Here is a 17,965-nt window from a genome sequence, read left to right as displayed (position 1 = left end):
TTGGAGTCACTTATGTAAACTATTGTATCTTGAGGAAATAGTGAGAGTTTGACTTCTTTTTTTCTGATTTGTATCCCCTTGATCTCTTTTTGTTGTCTTATTGCTCTAGCTAGAACGTCAAGTGCTATATTGAATTGATATGGAGAGAGTGGACAACCTTGTCTTGTTCCTAATTTCAGTGGGATTACTTTGATTTTTCTCTCCATTTAGGTTGATGTTGGCTGTTTACTTGCTGTATGTTGCTTTTATTATGTTTAGATACATTCCTTGTATCCCTGCTCTTTCTTAAACCTTTATCATGAAAGGGTGTTGTATTTTGTCAAAAGCTTTTTTAGCATCTAATGGGATAATCATGTGGGTTTTTTTTCCAGTTTGTTTATTTGGTGGATTACATTGACAGATTTTCATTTGTTGAATGATCCCTGCATCTCTGGGATGACATGGTGGATGATGTTTCTGATATGTTCTTGGATTCACTTTGCCAGTATTTTATTGATCATTTTTGTGTCAATGTTCGTGAGGGAGATTGGTCTTTAATTCTTTTTGTTAGTTGTGTCTTTGTGTGCTTTGGGTATCAGGGTAATTGTAGCCTTGTAAAAAGTGTTTGGCAATGTTCCTTCTGGAACAATTTGAGGAGTATTGGTATTAGTTCTTTATTGAAAATCCTGTAGAATTCTGAGCTGAAACCATCTGGTTCTGCTTTTTGTGGGGGAAGACTTTTGATGACTATTTCTATTTCTTCAGCATTTATTTATAGGTCTATTTAATTTGCTTATCTGGTCTTGATTTATTTTTGGTAATTGATATTTATCCAGAAAGTTGTCCATTTCCTTTAAGTTTTCTAATTTTGTGGAGTACAGGTTTTTGAAGTATGACCTCATAATTCTGTATTTTTTCCATGTCTGTTATTATGTCCCCCTTTTCATTTCTGATTTGTTAATTTGGATATTCTCTCTCTGCCTTTTGGTTAGTTTAGATTAAAGGTTTGTCTGTTTTGTTGATTTTCTCAATGAGCCAAATGTTTGTCTCATTGATTCTTTATATTGTTTTTTTTCTTTCTATTTTGTTGATTTCAGTTCTCAATTTGATTATTTCCTGCCATCTAGTCCTCCTGAATGAGTTTGCTTCTTTTTGTTCCAGGGTTTTCAGGTGTTCTGTTAACTAACTAGCGTGGGATTTTTTTCTAGCTTCTTTATGTACTCATTTAGTGCTATGAACTCTCCCCTTAACACTGCTTTCATTGTGTCCCATAAATTTGAAAAGTTGTGTGGTCATTTTCATTGAATTTTAAGAGGTCTTTAATTTCTTTCTTTATTTGTTCCTTGACCCATTCGTAATTCAGGTGAGCATTGTTTAATTTCCATGTGTTCGTGGGCTTTCTGAAATTGGGTTGCTGTTGAAATCTATTTTTAAGCCATGGTGATCCAATAAGATATATGGGGTTATTCCAGGTTTTGTTGGTTTTTGTTTTGTTTTGTTTTTGTTTTGTATCTGTTGAGGTTTTCTTTGTTACCTAATATATGGTCAATTTTTTTAGAAGGTTCCTTGAGGTGCTGAGAAGGTATATTCTTTTATGTTTGGATGGAATGTTCTATAGATGTCTAAGTCCATTTGAGTCATAAGATCTGTTAGTTCCCTTATTTCTCTTTTAAATTTCTGTCTGGCAGACCTGTCCAGTGATGAGAATGGGGTATTGAAGTCTCCCATTATTAGTGTGTGTGTTTTAATGTGTTATTTAAACTTTAATAGTGGTAAATAGTGTAATCTTTTACATATGATGGTGCCCTTTTATGCAGAGATGTTCAATATTGAGATTTCCTCTTGATGGGTTTTTCCTGTGACAAATATGAAATGTCCTTCTTTGTCTCTTTTGAATAATTTTAGCTTAAAGTCTATTTTGTTAGATATTAGGATAGCTATACCCACTTGTTTCTTAGTTCCATTTGATTGGAAATTTTTTTCCAACCCTTTACTCTGACTTGATGTCTGCCTTTGAGGTTGAGGTGTGTTTCTTATATGCAGCAGAAGGATGGATTCTGTTTTTGTATCCAATCTGTTAACCTGTGTTTTTTTATTGGTAAGTTGAGTCTGTTTATATTAAGGGATGTTAATGACCAGTGTTTGCTAGTTCCTGTTATTTTAGTTTTTGATGTTGGTGACATTATCGTGTATGTTTTTCTCTTCTTTGGGATTTGCTGTTGAGAGATCTTCTATTGTTTGTGTTTTTGTCCATATAGCTAACTTCCTTGGGTTGGAGTTTTCCTTCTAGCACTTAGTATAGGACTGGGTTTTTTTGATTAGGTATTAGTTAAATATGGTTCTGTCATGGAAATCTTGTTTTGTCCTTCTATGGTGATTGAGTTTTGCTGGGTATAGTAATCTGTGGTGTCTTAATGTCTGCATAACGCTTGACCAGGACCTTCTGGTTTTCATTGTTTCCATTGAGAATTCAGGTGTAATTCTGATAAGTCCTTCTTAGTATGTTACTTGGCCTTTTTTCATTGCAGCTCTTAATCTTTTTTTTTTAATTTAAATGCACTTTATTTTTAGACAACCTATATGACATGTTTTTTCTTTAAAGAAAAAAAAGGAAAAAATAAAAAAAAACAATGTCTCCACTCCAGATAAATCATGGTCAAAATAAGAGCTCAAGGTGACATCAGTTCCATTTGTCCTAAGTCCTGGTATTGTATGGATGGGAAGCAGCAGCCGGTTATGGTGACAGGTGATAGATCCAATTTGTTAACATTTCTCCATCTCTAAGCCATCCTTGAAGAAAATCATGTATGGAGTCACGCCATCTTCACGGTAGTTCAGGAGAGCAACCATGCCATCTGGATTCATGTTCTCACCAATAAAAAACTGGTAGTTATTGAAATTAGCAAGGATGTGCTTAATTTGCTCTGCAGCCCCAGTCATAAAAGTCTTTACTCTTTCTGGTTTCTGTTCTTCAAGTTTGCCTTTGAGTGATTTCATGTAATCTTTGATGTACTTTTTGTAGGCCTCTTTTGTGAAGCTGGTTTCTTGTAAGTGGTGGTTCATGACAATGTCAACACCAGTGACTACTGTGCTTTCGGTACCTTCGCCCTCTGGGCCTTCAGCGGAAGCATTCCCACCAATGAGCAAGTCATCAATGTTACCCTCTGTTCTATTGACCATATTGCCCTCTACCTCCAGGCACAGCCCGTCCGCGATCTCCCAGATCTTGTAGATAACGGAGAACATGATGTCCGGGTAGATGATCATGGTGGCGGCTGGGGACAGTGGCGCTAGCCTGACAGCGTGGAGTGAGCGCGGTGCAGCCAGAGTGGTGCTGGGGGGCGGGGGGAGGCAGCTCTTAATCCTTATTTTGCATGTTTAGTGTTTTGGTTATTATGTGGCTAGGGGACTTTTTCATTGAGCTAGTCTATAAGTTGGGAGTCCATGAAGTTTATTGATTTGGCTAGTAATTCCAAAGGGCACTGATTTCATTAGCAAAATTCAATCTAGTTACTTAACTACTTTATGTGAATTGCTCTAAACAATCCTTTTTGTTTAAAAACTTGTGATGCAAAAAAAAAAAAACGTGATACATCATACTTCTAGATGGGATGTTGCTTTATTACACTTATACTGGTGTTTTCTTCTGCACATGACCACTTCTGGGTGATGAGTAAAAGATCCTGAGATCCTGTGCATTTTTCTTTGTTCACAGATTCTATTTTCTACACTTGGTAAGACTATGAACAAAGACTTGGGGCAGGATTATAGAGTGTAAAATGGAAATTTCAGGAGATGACTCAAATCTCTATGTTTTATTGGAATGTTTATTAGGTTGAGAGATTTATTTGTAGTAGTTCTTTTTGAATTACCCTTTACAGAGTCACTAAACATCAGAATATAACAGAATTATGCTCTTCCTCTATTGTCTCTTTTGTCCCAATCCTTAAGTCCCTTGGAAGGAACTTTTAGGTTTTATATAGTCAAGAATCCAGCCATACCTATTAAGCTTTCCATCCCCTAAGCCACAGAGCACTTCAACTGCTATCTTTAGAAGCTTTTCATATTCTCATTTACATTTAATAAGCTTAGTCAGACTTTCCTCTAGGGCTAGTATAACAATTGTATGACAACAAATGCTTAAGGTTTTCAACTCAAGAAGAATAATAAGTGTTGTGGGGGAAGCCACACAGAACAGGGAAGATTACTGTTCAGAGCTGGTAGATGAATTGCACAATAGCATATTTTTCTAAATAACTGAAGCCTAAATTTCTTTACTTTTGCTAGAATTATATGATTACCAAGAAACTAATCAAAGGTTTCTGTCCCACCTGCCAGTTCCCAAATAACCACTCAGAAGCTTAATATTTATTATAAATGTTTGGCCAATGGCTCAGGCTTATTAGTTAGCTCTTATATTTAATTTAACTCATATTTCTTATCTATGCTTTGTCACATGGTTCATAGCTTGTTACCTTAATTTTTACATTCTTGCTTACTCAGCAGCTGGCTGGCATCTCCTCAACTCTGCCATTCTTCACTTGTATCTCTGTTTTAACTTCCCACCTGGCTCTATTCTGCCTTGCCATAGGTCAAAGCAGCTTTATCAACCAATGAGAGCAACACATACTCATAACATACAGAAAGACCATCCCACAACATTTTCTTCTTCTGTTTATTCAAAAATGAAGGTTTTAACTTTAACATAGTAAAATTACATGAAACCAAACAGTTATAAAGTAAGAATTACAGTTACAAACTAGGTGGTGGTGGCACATGCCTTTAATCTCAGTACTCAGGAAGCAGAGGCAGGCAGATCTCTGTCTGTGATTTCAAGGCCAATTATAAGAGCTAGTTTCAAGATAGGCTTCAAAGCTACAGAGAAATTCTGTCTTGAAAAAACCAAATTGAAAAAAGATTCACAGTTAAAATAGCTAGTCTATTTGTATTTGGCAAAATTGAAGAAAATACTCTATCATCTTTCCTATCTTTGTGAGTATAAAATTTCATATCTGATTTATCTTTTACCATAACTAAGGAAAATTATATCTAGTCTTCAAGTCCATCGAAGACCCTAAAAGGATATAATGTTTTCTTAGTAAACAGGAAGTGCATTACAAGCAACTTCCAAAACTCTAGAAATGACAGAGACATCTAGCTGCCTGGATAGTCACCCAAAGTTCTTCTGTAATGCGGGACATTCATCTTCACCCTACAGGCCTAGAGTATCTGGCAGACCTTTTAGTGAAGCAGAAAATTTGAAAACTGTCCCACCTAGATTGGCAAAGTTTGTCAGTTACTTTCCTTTGTGTCCTGCAGATTCTGCCTTGTTTTGGCAAAGCTTAGTGCTCATTTTCCTCTGGTTCCTTAATGCCTTGTTTATACAGCATACTGTGAACCAATCCTGGCAAGAACAGTTTCTTGCCCAAATGACTAGCCTTGCCACATTGAAAACAAACTCCATAATGAGTTTCTTTGATGCCCATTATTGTCTTTGAAGTAATTGGTGCTGCCAGGAACAGATACGTCTCACCATAGAGAAAAGTCTTAAGTTCATAAAACATTTTAAATGCCATATTCTGTAGGTCTTTGAAGTATTTGAAGATTACCTATCTATATCTTTGTATACTTAAAAAACATAACTATTATGACTATAATTTTGACTATTATAGATGAGCTATTAATTTGTATTTTTAATTATATATTACAAATTTAAATGAGCTGCATGAGCATAATACCTTAAACAAGAGTAGAAATATACATACCGTATAACAAAATTGACCTTAAATTTATATCAGTAAACTAAAATCCATACCAATGTAGAATATTTTGAGATTGACAGTTGTATTTTTTGAGTAAAAGTAGATTCAATAATCTACCCTTTTTCCATCATTTCTATATCTTACATTTCTATATCATATTTCTACATCATATCCCCCTTTCCTTTTTTAGAAAGAGGTTGATGTGACTAACAACAATTTATAATCAACTCTCTTTAAATGAAATCAAACATTTATAAACAGTATTTTGGGTTTTGGACGTAGTTCTCTAGACTACTTCCTGCTGATTGGTAGTGCTGTGTGGGGACCCTGAGAAAATCTGAGCTAGTGGCCAAGTGCTGGGAGGACCACTTATAACCTTTGTTAATAGATATCACCTGTGTTTAGGAGGGTCTCCCTTTATCAAACCTGGTCCATCATAACCTGTAATGAATCCATAGCCTCTGTTTCCTATGGAAACAAAAGCAAAAAGCAAAACTGCTTCTCCAAAGCAATGCATCGTTTAAAAAAAAAAACCAATAATTTCTCATTTTACATACCAATCCCAGTTCCCACTCCCCTCCTCCTGCTCCCCCAGCAATGCATCTTTTAAATTTCATTTTACAAAAATGTCTTTTGACTTCTATTTTAAAGTTAAAGATTTTTTTTTTCATTTAAACACTGCTTGGCCCACTAGCCCTAGCCTCTTACGGGCTAATTCTCATATTTTGCCTAACCCATTTTTAGTAATCTGTGTAGCACCAGTCTTACCGGGAAAGATTCAGCATGTCTGACCTGGCGGCTTGCTTCATCGCGTCTGCCCGGGAGAGGGGAGCATGGCGTCTGAGCTCACTTCTTCTTCCTCCCAGCATTCTGTTCTGTTTACTCCTCCCACCTATGTTTTAACCTATGAGGCCAAGCAGTTTCAAGTTAAGAATTTTAAAAAAATATTTAGTTTGGTATATTTTATCAGTCTCTCTTTCAATTCCATGTCTCTTAGCAGCTGTTATTGGCTTGTCAGCATTCAAACATTCAAAATTAATACAATACTATGCAGGATCCAACTCCCTGAATTTTTTCCATCTCTATGTGGCTTATTTTTTATTTTATTTCTCTCTCTTTAAATAATTATCTATGTCCATTGGTGTTTTGCCTGCATGTGTGTCTGTGTGGGAGTGTCAGAAGCCCTGGAACTGGAGTTACAGAGGCTGTGAGCGGCCATGAAGTTGCTGGGAATTGAATCTGGGTCCTCTAAAAGAGCAGCTAGTGTTCTTAACCATTGAACCATCTCTACAGCCCTTATTTCTCTCTTTAAAGGCTTTATTATATTTTTTAAATTATTCTGTAAATATTGATAACCTTTTTATTTTTTCTTAAGTCTGTGCACACTAAAAATATTAGAACTTTTTTTTTTTTTAATTTTCGAGACAGGGTTTCTCTATAGCTTTTGGTTCCTGTCCTGGAACTAGCTCTTGTAGACCAGGCTGGCCTCGAACTCACAGAGATTCACCTGCCTCTGCCTCCCGAGTGCGGGATTAAAGGCATGTGCCACCACCACCCGGCTTTGGAACCTGTTTAGAGGTTTTTCTGTCTGGACCTCTTTTACTGTGTATCTTTTAGCCTTTTTTGTGTATATGAGCCAAAGCTAAATCTGCCACACAGTGTGCAGCTGATTAGCTTCTCTGTACCGAGGCCTATGTGAGACTGCAGAAACCTGCCATGCATCTTAGCTCATAGTGTGTAACATGAGGGCCTGCTTGTCAAGATTTCTATCCTGCCCAGTTCCCACAGCCAATAAGTACCCGAAGAAAATCACACAGAGGTCTCCATAAGTTATAAATTGATTGTCCCATTAGTTCGGGCTTCTTATATTGACCCATTATTCTTATCTATGTTAGCCACATGGCTCAGTACCTTTTTCAGCGGGGCAGGTCACATCCTGCTTCTTTGGTGATCTGGACAGGACTGCGGGATGAGCTTCCTTCTTCCCAGAATACTCCTATTCTCATTGCCCCACTTCTACTTCCTGTCTGGTTTTCCCGCCTACACTTCCTGCCTGGCTATCAGCCAATCAACGTTTATTTAAAATACAATTGACAGAATACAGACAATTCTCCCACACCAATAGTGTCTAGTGGCCAGCTTTGTCTTGCAGGCAGCTGTTGGGAGGCATGTCTCTGTGCTGCTGCTGGAATGAGACTGTGAGACTCAAAAGCCCAGTTGTGGCTCCATTTCTATGCATTCAGTTTTCTCAGGTGTTGTGTGGATGTTGGTGCCATTAAATGCTGTAGGGTGGTCTTTCTGTGAATATGTGTTACTCTCACTAGTTGATAAGTAAAGCTGTTTTGGCCTATGGCAAGGCAGGATAGAACCAGGTGGGAAATCCAAGCAGAGATACAGGAAAAGAAGGTGGGGTTGCCAGTCATCTGCTAAGGAAACAAGACATGTAAACATGTAAAAATTAAGGTAGCAAGTCATAAACTACGTGACAAAGCATAGATAAGAAAGAAGGAGTTAATTTAAATGTAAGAGCTAGCTAATAATAGACCTGAGCCATTGGCCAAACACTGATAATTAGTATTAAGCCTCTGAGAGGTTGTTCAGGAATTGGCGGGTGGGAGAGAAACCTCCAATTACAGGAAATTCTTTATAGGCAAGAGGGCAGGAGTGGGATTGACCTTTAAAAAAACCTAAATATTATTTAAATTCTCATTTTATTAAGAGTAAAACGTGACATTGTTATTGCTCTTTTATCAGTTTTACTGAGTTCCTTGGACTTGCTGCTGCTTCTGACTTGACTTGCTCAGAGGAGACTCCTCTAATTTGTGTGGATCCATATATAAGCTCTTAAATTCCATGTTAATTACTAGAACATCATTGGTTCCTTTTTTCTTAAGTAGACATATTTGCAGCTTAAATACAAGCTAGAAAGGGATACCTATTAGCATATTTTTTAACATTTCAGGAGGCAATGACATCTAAGCCATCTGATAATAAAGTGTAATAAGAATATAGCACTGACAGCAACTGCTGGAAACAGATGCAGAGACCCACAATCACACATTCGGCTAAACTCTGGGAATCCTGCTGAAGAGCGGGATGAAACATTATAGGAGCCAGTGGGGTCATGGACTCCACAAGAAAACCCACAGAATCAACTAACCGGAGCTCATAAGCGCTCTCAGAGACTTTGTGGTACTAACCTATGTCCTCTGTATATGGGTGGCAGTTGTGTACCTTGGTCTTCTTGTAGGACTCCTTACAGTGGGAACAGGGCCTGTCCCTGACTCCTTTACTGGCTTTTGGGACTCTATTCCTCATGCTGGGTTGCCTCACCCAGCCTTAATATGAGGGGAGGTGCTTAGTCTTACTGAAACTTGATATTCCATGTTTTGTTGATATCCGTGGGTGGTCTGCCCTTTTCTGAATGGAAACAGAGGAGTAGTGGAAAGGGGGGGGGACTGGGAAGAGAAGGGGGAAAGGAATCTGTGGTCAGGATGTAAAATAAATTAATTAATTAAAAAATGTAATACTAAACAGATAAACGGTTTATGGCAGAAAAGCTGAAGTGTTAATCAGTCAGGTTTGAAATTTCATTTACTGAATACCTGTGCTGATTTTTACCTCAACTCTTAAATATACCTCATTAAAGATTAATATGGTAAAGAAAAAAGCTAATGTCATGGCAGTTTCTAAACAGTAGTATTTGTTGTGAGAAACATTTCTCTATCAGGAAACATCCCCCCCCCCCCCCCCCCGTGTGTGTGTTCACATGCATGTACATGCAGCGCTAGAAAAGAAAGAACTCTACTTCAGAGATATGTATTCCTGGTAATGTAACTTAGTAGCAGAAAATGTGTTTTTATAACAAGGCCTTGGGTTTAATCCTTAGCACCCCCCAAAAGCTATAGACACATGGGTATATGTGCAATGTGTGTGCATACGAGCAAGGATTAATTTTAAAGTTTCAAAGTTATATTTGTGTTGTATTAATATTCACATTGTTATATGTGTATATGTAAGGATTCATTTTAATATCTACTCTTTCTCCCAGTATCAGTCTTCTATACTTAACAGCAGAAGAACCTTATCTAATTATAAAGCATATACTCATTTCTGTAGGAAATCCTTTTCCCTTCCAACTCATTGCTCAACACTGAGCCACCAGACCAAATGTTGTAAATTCTGGTGAGCCATAATACCTGTCCTTCTGTTACAGATGTAACAATGAGAGTGAGTGGACCCAGATTCATGAGAACATCATCCGAAAGTCAAGCACCAAGTACTCCGCCCCCAGTGCCAGCCATGGTGATGTATTTATTTGACTAGAAACTTTTGTGTTGCATTTGTATGTGCTAGTCAGGTAGCACTTCAGTGGCTGGTGTGGATTGACTGCTTTGTAAAGTTTAATTTCCTGCTCATATTTGTTTCCTTCCTCAGAGTTTTCTAGTACTAGTTCTACATCTAGTCATTTAAGACCATTTTAGTATTTGCTGACTAAAATACATTTGGTCTTTTTAATAATGAACTCTATACACTTTGCTAAGTAACTTGAACTCCAGTCCAGTGAGCAAAATGTTTCAAGGTTCGTTACATTGTCAAGTCTGTTTTCTTGAGCAAAAAGACAAGCATTAGTATCAGTTCTCTTTCTACTCCTAGTGAATGTCTGCATCTTGAAGAAAGCCTGACACTAATGATTAGTTTTCTAAGAAAACTATCAGGGCAGTGGTGTAGGTTAGTGATAAAATGTTTGCTCAACATGTAGCTCTAGATTCTATCCCTAGCACTGTGGCAGGAGAAATGGAAAAGAGACACACTTGGTGTCTTTCCTGGTAAAATGCACAGAGTCGTTACGTGATTCTGAATAAAAAAAAATGTTTTATTTTTTTGTAGGTCTTATTATTTCCCTACAGCTTTTTCGTGGTGACATGGAACAAATTCGGAGAGAAAATCCCATGATATTTAATAGAGGATTAGCAATTACAAGAAAATTGGGATTTCCTGATGTTATCATGCCAGGTAGGAAGAACTACTTGGGGATGGGGAAGGAGATAGCTTAGCGGAATGGAGTTTAGTGCTCCTTGCTTGAGCAGGTGGTAAGCTATTCAGGTGAGCTATACAGCTATTAAAGTCTCTGCCTCCCAAGTCAGGTGACTGACTGTAGTTTTCAGCAGTAGCCCTTTGAGTCTTGTAAGCATTTGTTCTTCACCAGAAGCCCCAGTACCATGTTCCCCAGTGCAGTATGACAGCTCAGTGTATGGGCTTTGTGGAGTTCTGGCAATAAGAGAACCAACATGAAATTTCTTCCTAGAGATGTGTTTTTGTAACCTCTTTCATCACATTCCCTTGCTGAAGATTTCCTCACAAGGATTTCCCACTTAAGGGGAAGAATTTATCAAAATTCTTCACTATCAAAGACTCCAGTTTGTATAGGAATGACAGGTACATTTTAATGTAACAGAAAATAGATCATACAAATGGTATAAATTTAGGCATTCTAAATAGTACTGCCTGGCCATTTTCTCAGCAGTTGTCTCAGTGGAGTTCCAGGGCAGAGAGGAGGGATGAGCAGCCTCTCAAGTATGGTTTTCCTATGCCAATACTAGTCTGTTAGGTGGGCTGAGGAAGAGCTGGAAAAGTGTACCTTAACTGCGGGTGGAGCTGAAAGAGCTTCAGAAGTGAAAGGGCTGGGTAGAGATTGGTGGTAGGCAGTTGGATAACCAAGAAGACACGAAGGATAGGAAGCTCAGAACAGGCAATACCTGGTTGTCTGGATAAATTGACTCTAGGAGAGGTGGACCTACCCTCTCAGTTGAGTTTTAATCCCCTAAGCAAGGCTTGTTTTGTTGAGAAGAGCCAGGCCAGGATGGATTAAATGTGACTACCTTATATATCATTTTTTAGTTCTTCCTGGTTCTTCACTAAATCTTCTTATTGGAAATATTTGCCAATACACACCCAAAGGGGAATGTGACTTGAGCATAAAGAAGGCCCACACAATGGGTTCCAGCTACTCTGTTTGCCCAGATTTATTTTCTGTCACCTTCAGTCCCTCCCTGTGGACACTGTGTATTCAGAGAAAACTGCTGTGCCCTGCTTTTATTTCCTACTTATGAACACAGGAGGCTCTTTGGATGGCAAATTTAGGCCAACTAGATCAATTATGTTTATTGCTAAGTGCTAAGAGACTTCATGCTTATGAAGGGCCTCCATCTGGCTGTCATACAGGTGAGTGTTCCATTGGAAGCTGCTCCTATACTTTGCTGATGACATTCTTCAGCCCTGTCTGTACCCTATAACCAGGGAAAGGAAATCCCAAACAACAGTCTCAGCTTTGCAGCGATGCGACTTTAGAAAGAGAATATAGGCTAACTGAAATTGATCTAATGAATCTAATGACCTTTTCAAAATTAGATGTCTAGGGGCTGACTGTGGTGGAATAATATATGTCCTTTGATCCCTTTTTTCTTAAGTTTATTATTTGTATAATATCTGGACATTAACTTCGTAATAGCTCATGGAATTGGAACTAACTAAATAAAATCTAGAAAGAAGTAAAGGTCAGTCAAAATTGTACATAACGTCTTGGAAAACAGCTTGGTCAATTGAGTGCTTCCTTTGCAAGCATGAGGACCTGAGCTCAATAAGTAGAACCCATTTTAAAAAGCTGGGTAGAGTGGTGTATGGTATAATCTCAGCACTCCACTTGGAGGCAAAGACGAATAGATTTCTGAGGCTTGCTGGCCAACCAGCCTAGCAGAATTGGCAGAGCTCCATGCCAGTGAAAAACCCTGTCTCAAAAAAATCCAAGGTGGACAGCTTCTGAGAAATAACATCTGACTTTCCTTTAACCTCCACACATGCATATATTTGTACAATTGTATTAGCAAGATACATTTAAAAAAACTTTCATGTATGGAAAATACCTTCTGCTCAAGTACTCTCCCTTACTTTGTAGCATTGACACACAGGTTTAGAACAGATTTTTATCTGCACTGAAAATGACTAGAAGTGTGTGATGTCAGGCATTAGTGAGATGAGCTGAGGTTAAGGAAGTATTCTGTTTCCTGAGAAGCTAAAGCATCACCAGATGATTTTCTCTACAAGGCATGACATTGGGCATTTCTTGGAGACCTGAGGCCAGGACATACAAGTGCTGCTTCTGGGTTGTCTGCCTTTGCAGTGATGAGTATTATAGCTAAAAGTAAGCAGTATTTTGTATATATTCTGTCCCATACTCTATCCTTTCTCTTCCTTAGGAAAGAGCCTTTTACATAAATGGCAACCCTTGACATTACAACTATCGTCTTCTTATATTGTGCTCCAATATATAATCAGAATGGGTTTCACAATCCTCAGAGAGGGTGTTAATCCTGCACCTACAGGTTCTGCTAAAGTGTGTGTGTGTGTGTGTGTGTATGTGTGTGTGTGTGTGTGTTTGAGAGAGAGGTGTGGAGGGAAGGTAGGAGGGAGGGAGAGAGCGAGCTCATGAGTGTGTGCATGCATACATGTGGTCAGTCTGGTTTGGGAACTGTAGGAACAAAAGCCTTGGAGAGTCTGGTAAGTCACAGCCATTTCTCCTTCTGAAGCTGGGGCACCCTTCTTCTAAGAGAACAATTGCCCCTGGATTGTAACAGTTCCTCAGCTTCACAGTGCTGGCCAACTTAGAAGAAGCTGCAACTTTATTTTCTTGACACATGGACACATGAAGCAAGAACAAGAAAAGAAACTGTGCCGGTAATTGTGAGCACACCAACACTTAAGTCTGAGGAGTTATAGTAAATGATGAAAAATTAGAATTACTCACAAGCTGTGATCCAGCATTTGGCAGAAACTACCAGATACTCATATGGAGTGGTCTATTTTTGTCAGGCTGTCCCAGATAGATCTCTGTCAAAACATGTTGCTAGAGCACCATAGAGGAGTTAAGCTGGACTCTAGGCACAGATATCTAGCATGTCACTTCTAGAAAGGTCTTTCTGACTTCTTTTCATTGTTTTTATGAGAGTTTATATACACACAAGGTGTATGCTGTAAGCAAGAGACAACTGCCTGTGTGCCACAGCTGAGTCCTTAATTAAGCCACTTAGTTCTACTCATGGCCATTAGTAATGAGCAGAAGGCAACAGTGATACTACAGGAATTCTGAGAACTATTGCCCTTAAGGCACCATGAAAAGGCATGCCTAACAGAAAGTGCCATGTTATATTATAAAAGAACAAATAGATACAGGAATTTAAGCCTTGATTGAGATAGGTTGGCTTTGAATTCCTTATATAAATGAGTATAAATGAGACTGGCCTTGAACTCTTGATCCTTTTGCTTCTACTTCCGAAATGCTGCTACTACATTGGCCCTACCACACCTAGCTAATAGTTGTTCTTTGTCTTGTGTAAGTATGTGGTGTTATATGTGTTTGTGGGTTTATATTTGTGCGTGTGTGTGCGTGTGTGCGTGTGTGTGTGTGTGTAGAAGACAAAGGTTGACACCAGGTGTCTTCTGTCACTATCTTTTTTCTTTCTTTCTTTTTCTTTTCTTTTTTTTTTTTTTTTTTTTTTTTGAGACAGGCTTCTCATTGAACCTGGAACTCACCAATTGACTAGATTAGCTGGCAAGCAAACCTTTGGGAAACATGTCTCTGTGCTCTAATGCTGGAGTTAGGGACGTCATCCACTGTGCTTGGTATTTTATGTGATGATAGGGATCTGAACCTAGGTCCTTATGCTTGTGCAGCAGGCACTTTACCAGCTAAGCTTTCTCTTCATTTTTTAAACTGAGCTCCTAAAACTTTTTATTGGTTACTCACAATATTTCTCTATTTTCTCCATCCTTCAAGATTATTTTTATTCAGTACAAAAGCTAATAACTCCAAAGCACACCCTTAGCCCTTCCCTGTATTTTAAAAGATGATGAGTGGGAAAGACTGGATTAGGACAGCTGTTCCAGGGGACAAGTGACTCACAGGTCAGTGTTAGCCACAGTGATATCCCAAGAATGCTGGAAGCCAGCAGAGTGTAACATGCTTGAAATATCTGTTCACGAAGGTACTATAGCCTTCTAGACACCATTCTTAAGCCAGCAGTGATGTGATAGTACCTATATCTTCTTATTTTATTTCTTTCCTGGAAAGCCTGTTTCCTGGGGTTAATGGAAATACAGAGAATTCTTTTGTGATTCTGTGACAAGTACAGTATTTTATTCTGTTTTCAAAGTCTTGGATTTCTAAGGGTATTTAAAATCGTTAAATGATCTTCTATCCTAATATAAAAATCCACCTATGACTTAGTGTGCTGTTCTAATTAGAACATGTCTCCCCCTGAAGCAGTGGTTTTCTAATGTTAATATGAATCAGAATTACTTGCAAGACATAGAAAAACAGATTATTGTGCCCACCTCAAAGAGTTTCTAAGTTGAGTTTGGGCCCAACAGTTTGGTTTTCTCACCAACTCTTAGGTTATGAAGAATGGTGCTAGTCTGGGAACCCCTTTAAGAACCATGTGTTAGGACTGAGGGATGGCTCAGTGGTAAGAGCATGCACTGCCTTGCAGAAAGCCTGGGTTCAGTTCCCAGCACCTATATTGTATGACTCACTACTTGTAACTCCAGCTTCAGGGGATCTGATTCTCTCACCTGGGTTTCATAGACACAAGTATATGAGTGCATGTGCACACACACACACACACACACATTTTAAAATATATGTTATGATAAAGCCATGTCTTAGGACTGGCAAAGTGACATAGTAAGTAAAAGTACTTGCTGTACAAGTCTGAATTTGATCCCCAGAACCCACTATGGAACTGGCTCCTGAAAGTTGTCCTCTGCCCTCTACACATACATAAACCCACACTCACATACACAATCATACATGTGTACAGAATCATAATAACAGTAAATAAAATCTAAATTCAAAATAAAAAAAAGAGAGAGATTTAGGAGATTGAGTGAGCCATGACTTAAAAAGAACTCTGCTTTGTGTATGGGTGGTTTGTCCCTGCTGAGTCATAGCTCGGGCAAACAGTGTTTATCCCTAGGTTGCTCTGGACTTGCACATGCTATGCAGGCATGCCACCCCTCTTATGGGGCCTCTGAGTTTTGCCTTTGTGCTTGTAAATACACTCTTGTCATTTTCTTTGATCCTTAATAAAAAAAAGTGCATGCTTCATCACTGACCTACAAGTGATGTTTCTTCTCTTTTCCTGTTTGTCTTAATTGTTCTTGTTTTTCTCTGTGCTGTCCCCCTCATTCTCGTCCCTTTCTTTCTGATGCAGAGATGAAGATAGTTGGGTGTAAGTTCTTGATTTTGTGTGTCCTGACTGCTTATTGCCTGCTTTGTTCTCATCCCCATTTGTTTCATGGAATGTTGCAATACTGGGTGGGGTGTCATGTACATTATTAATCCTTCATCAGTCTCGCCTTTCTGGGTAATTGACAAAAGCTAAAGGAAAAGCTACCAGCCTAATCTTAAATACCATGTTTCTTTGGGTGTTCATTAAAATCTGAGTACATACTGCAATATTTTAAAAATATCTTCACAAGTTTGAAGTGTAAATAGAGAAAAGGACTTTTAAATGAGATATTTTGTATTACTCGAGTTATAAAAAAATAATAGCCAGGCGGTGGTGGTGCATGCTTTTAATCCCAGTACTCGGGAGGAAAAGGCAGGTGGATTTCCATGAGTTTGAGGGTAGCCTGGACTACAGAGAAAGTTCCAGGACAGCCAGGGCTACACAGGGAAACCCTGTCTCAGAAAACGAAACAAATAAAAATGGGTAGTTATCATTCTGAGCCACAGAATCAGAAAAGCAAAGAGTTCTCTCTTTAGTTATGTTAGGACATAGCTCATAAGAAGGGCAAGGACATAGAAACAGAACTTTGGTGGGAAAGCTTTTCACAAGACCAGTGATAGAATGATTTACTACAAATGTGTTCCTGTAGTCAATCTTTATCAAATGAGTCCTTGACCAAGGCATGCTTGGCCTTATGGGCTTTAAGTGGGGAAATAAAGCTTCGACCATACCTCTAAAGAATGGGATATAAGTCAGTTTTTTTTTTCTTAAGAATGTAGTCCCTTTTGGGCAAATCATGCTCCAGTAGAGGGCCACACATTCAAGAATTTATGGGTGGCATACATTGGACTTGATAGGTGGTGTAGGGGGGGAAAAAGAAGACAGAAGATTGGGTGGATAGGGAAGGGGGTAGATATGGTCAAAACAGACTGTATAAAATTCTGAAAGGACTAATAAAGCTATCTTAGTTAGAAGGTCATCACATTCCTGACCCAAGAATGGATTCATTAGATAGAACTACATCACTTTTCTCCCATACTATTATCCTGTTAGAACAGAGGGTATTTATGACTTTGTAATGCTAGAATCCAGAAGTGTATAGCTGAAGACAATGTGAGAATAATAAAGATCCTATCATTTTTGGGTAATCTAGTGCAGTCTGTCCAAGAGTCTTCTTCCTTCACTACCTTAAGAAAGTAAGAACTACCACAAATACAATTTGGACTCCTATGCCAAAACGCCATGTGGAATGGCATCTCCATGTTTTGATAAATGCTGCTACAAAGATATGTCTTCTTTTTTTCTGCCAAAAAAAAAAGACTTGGCACCACCTCAAGTAGGCAACTATGTCTTCTAGGAGAAAGTCGGTTTTTGTTTTCCACAGTCTCAAGGGAAAGAAAGTATTTCCACAAACACCTTTGCTAGTCCTGTCTAGAACAAAGTATAAACGATAGAGTATTAAATACCACTTTACTTTAACTCAAATAATCTATGTAGAATGGATGTAAAAATAAGACAAGCCAGACTGTATACCCAAATATGTGTAGAACTTTTTACAGGATAGAATGCTAGATAGGCCAGAATAATATGATACTGCCTTAGGCCTTATATTGCTGTGAAGAGACACCATGACCACAACAACTCTATAAAGAAAACATTTAATTGAGGGGGGCTGGCTTACAGTTTCAGAGTTCCATTATTATCATGGCAAGAAACATGGCACTGGAGTTGAGACTCCTTACCTCTTGATAGACCGACAACAGGAAGTCAAATATCCTTTTCTTTTTTAAAAAAATATTTATTTATTTATTTATTTATTTATTTATTTATTTATTTATTTATTACAATATTCTGTCTGTGTGTATGCCTGCAGGCCAGAAGAGGGCACCAGACCCCATTACAGATGGTTGTGAGCCACCATGTGGTTGCTGGGAATTG

The 17,965-nt window shown here is 38.4% G+C and overlaps 2 protein-coding genes across 6 annotated transcripts in view; one reads left to right on the top strand and one right to left on the bottom strand.

Annotated features, from left to right (window-relative positions):
* The window catches only part of Dock3 (dedicator of cytokinesis 3), a 401,182-nt gene that overhangs the window by 250,174 nt on the left and 133,043 nt on the right, over positions 1-17,965 (top strand). For all 5 annotated transcript variants that reach the window (XM_057766540.1, XM_057766539.1, XM_057766538.1 and 2 more), the window contains exons 13-14: positions 9,958-10,046; positions 10,632-10,757. In XM_057766540.1, coding sequence (XP_057622523.1) covers positions 9,958-10,046; positions 10,632-10,757 — 215 coding nt within the window. The remainder of the gene's footprint in view (positions 1-9,957; positions 10,047-10,631; positions 10,758-17,965) is intronic.
* On the bottom strand, positions 2,591-3,246 carry LOC130872507 (translationally-controlled tumor protein-like). Its single transcript, XM_057766542.1, has one exon. The coding sequence runs from the start codon at positions 3,244-3,246 to the stop codon at positions 2,743-2,745; it is 504 nt and encodes a 167-aa protein (XP_057622525.1). The 3' UTR covers positions 2,591-2,742.

Source organism: Chionomys nivalis, chromosome 4, assembly GCF_950005125.1.
Source record: "Chionomys nivalis chromosome 4, mChiNiv1.1, whole genome shotgun sequence".
NCBI lineage: Eukaryota > Metazoa > Chordata > Mammalia > Rodentia > Cricetidae > Chionomys > Chionomys nivalis.
The sequence above is the reverse complement of the archived record's forward strand: the minus strand, read 5'-3'. Positions and strand labels throughout refer to the sequence as shown.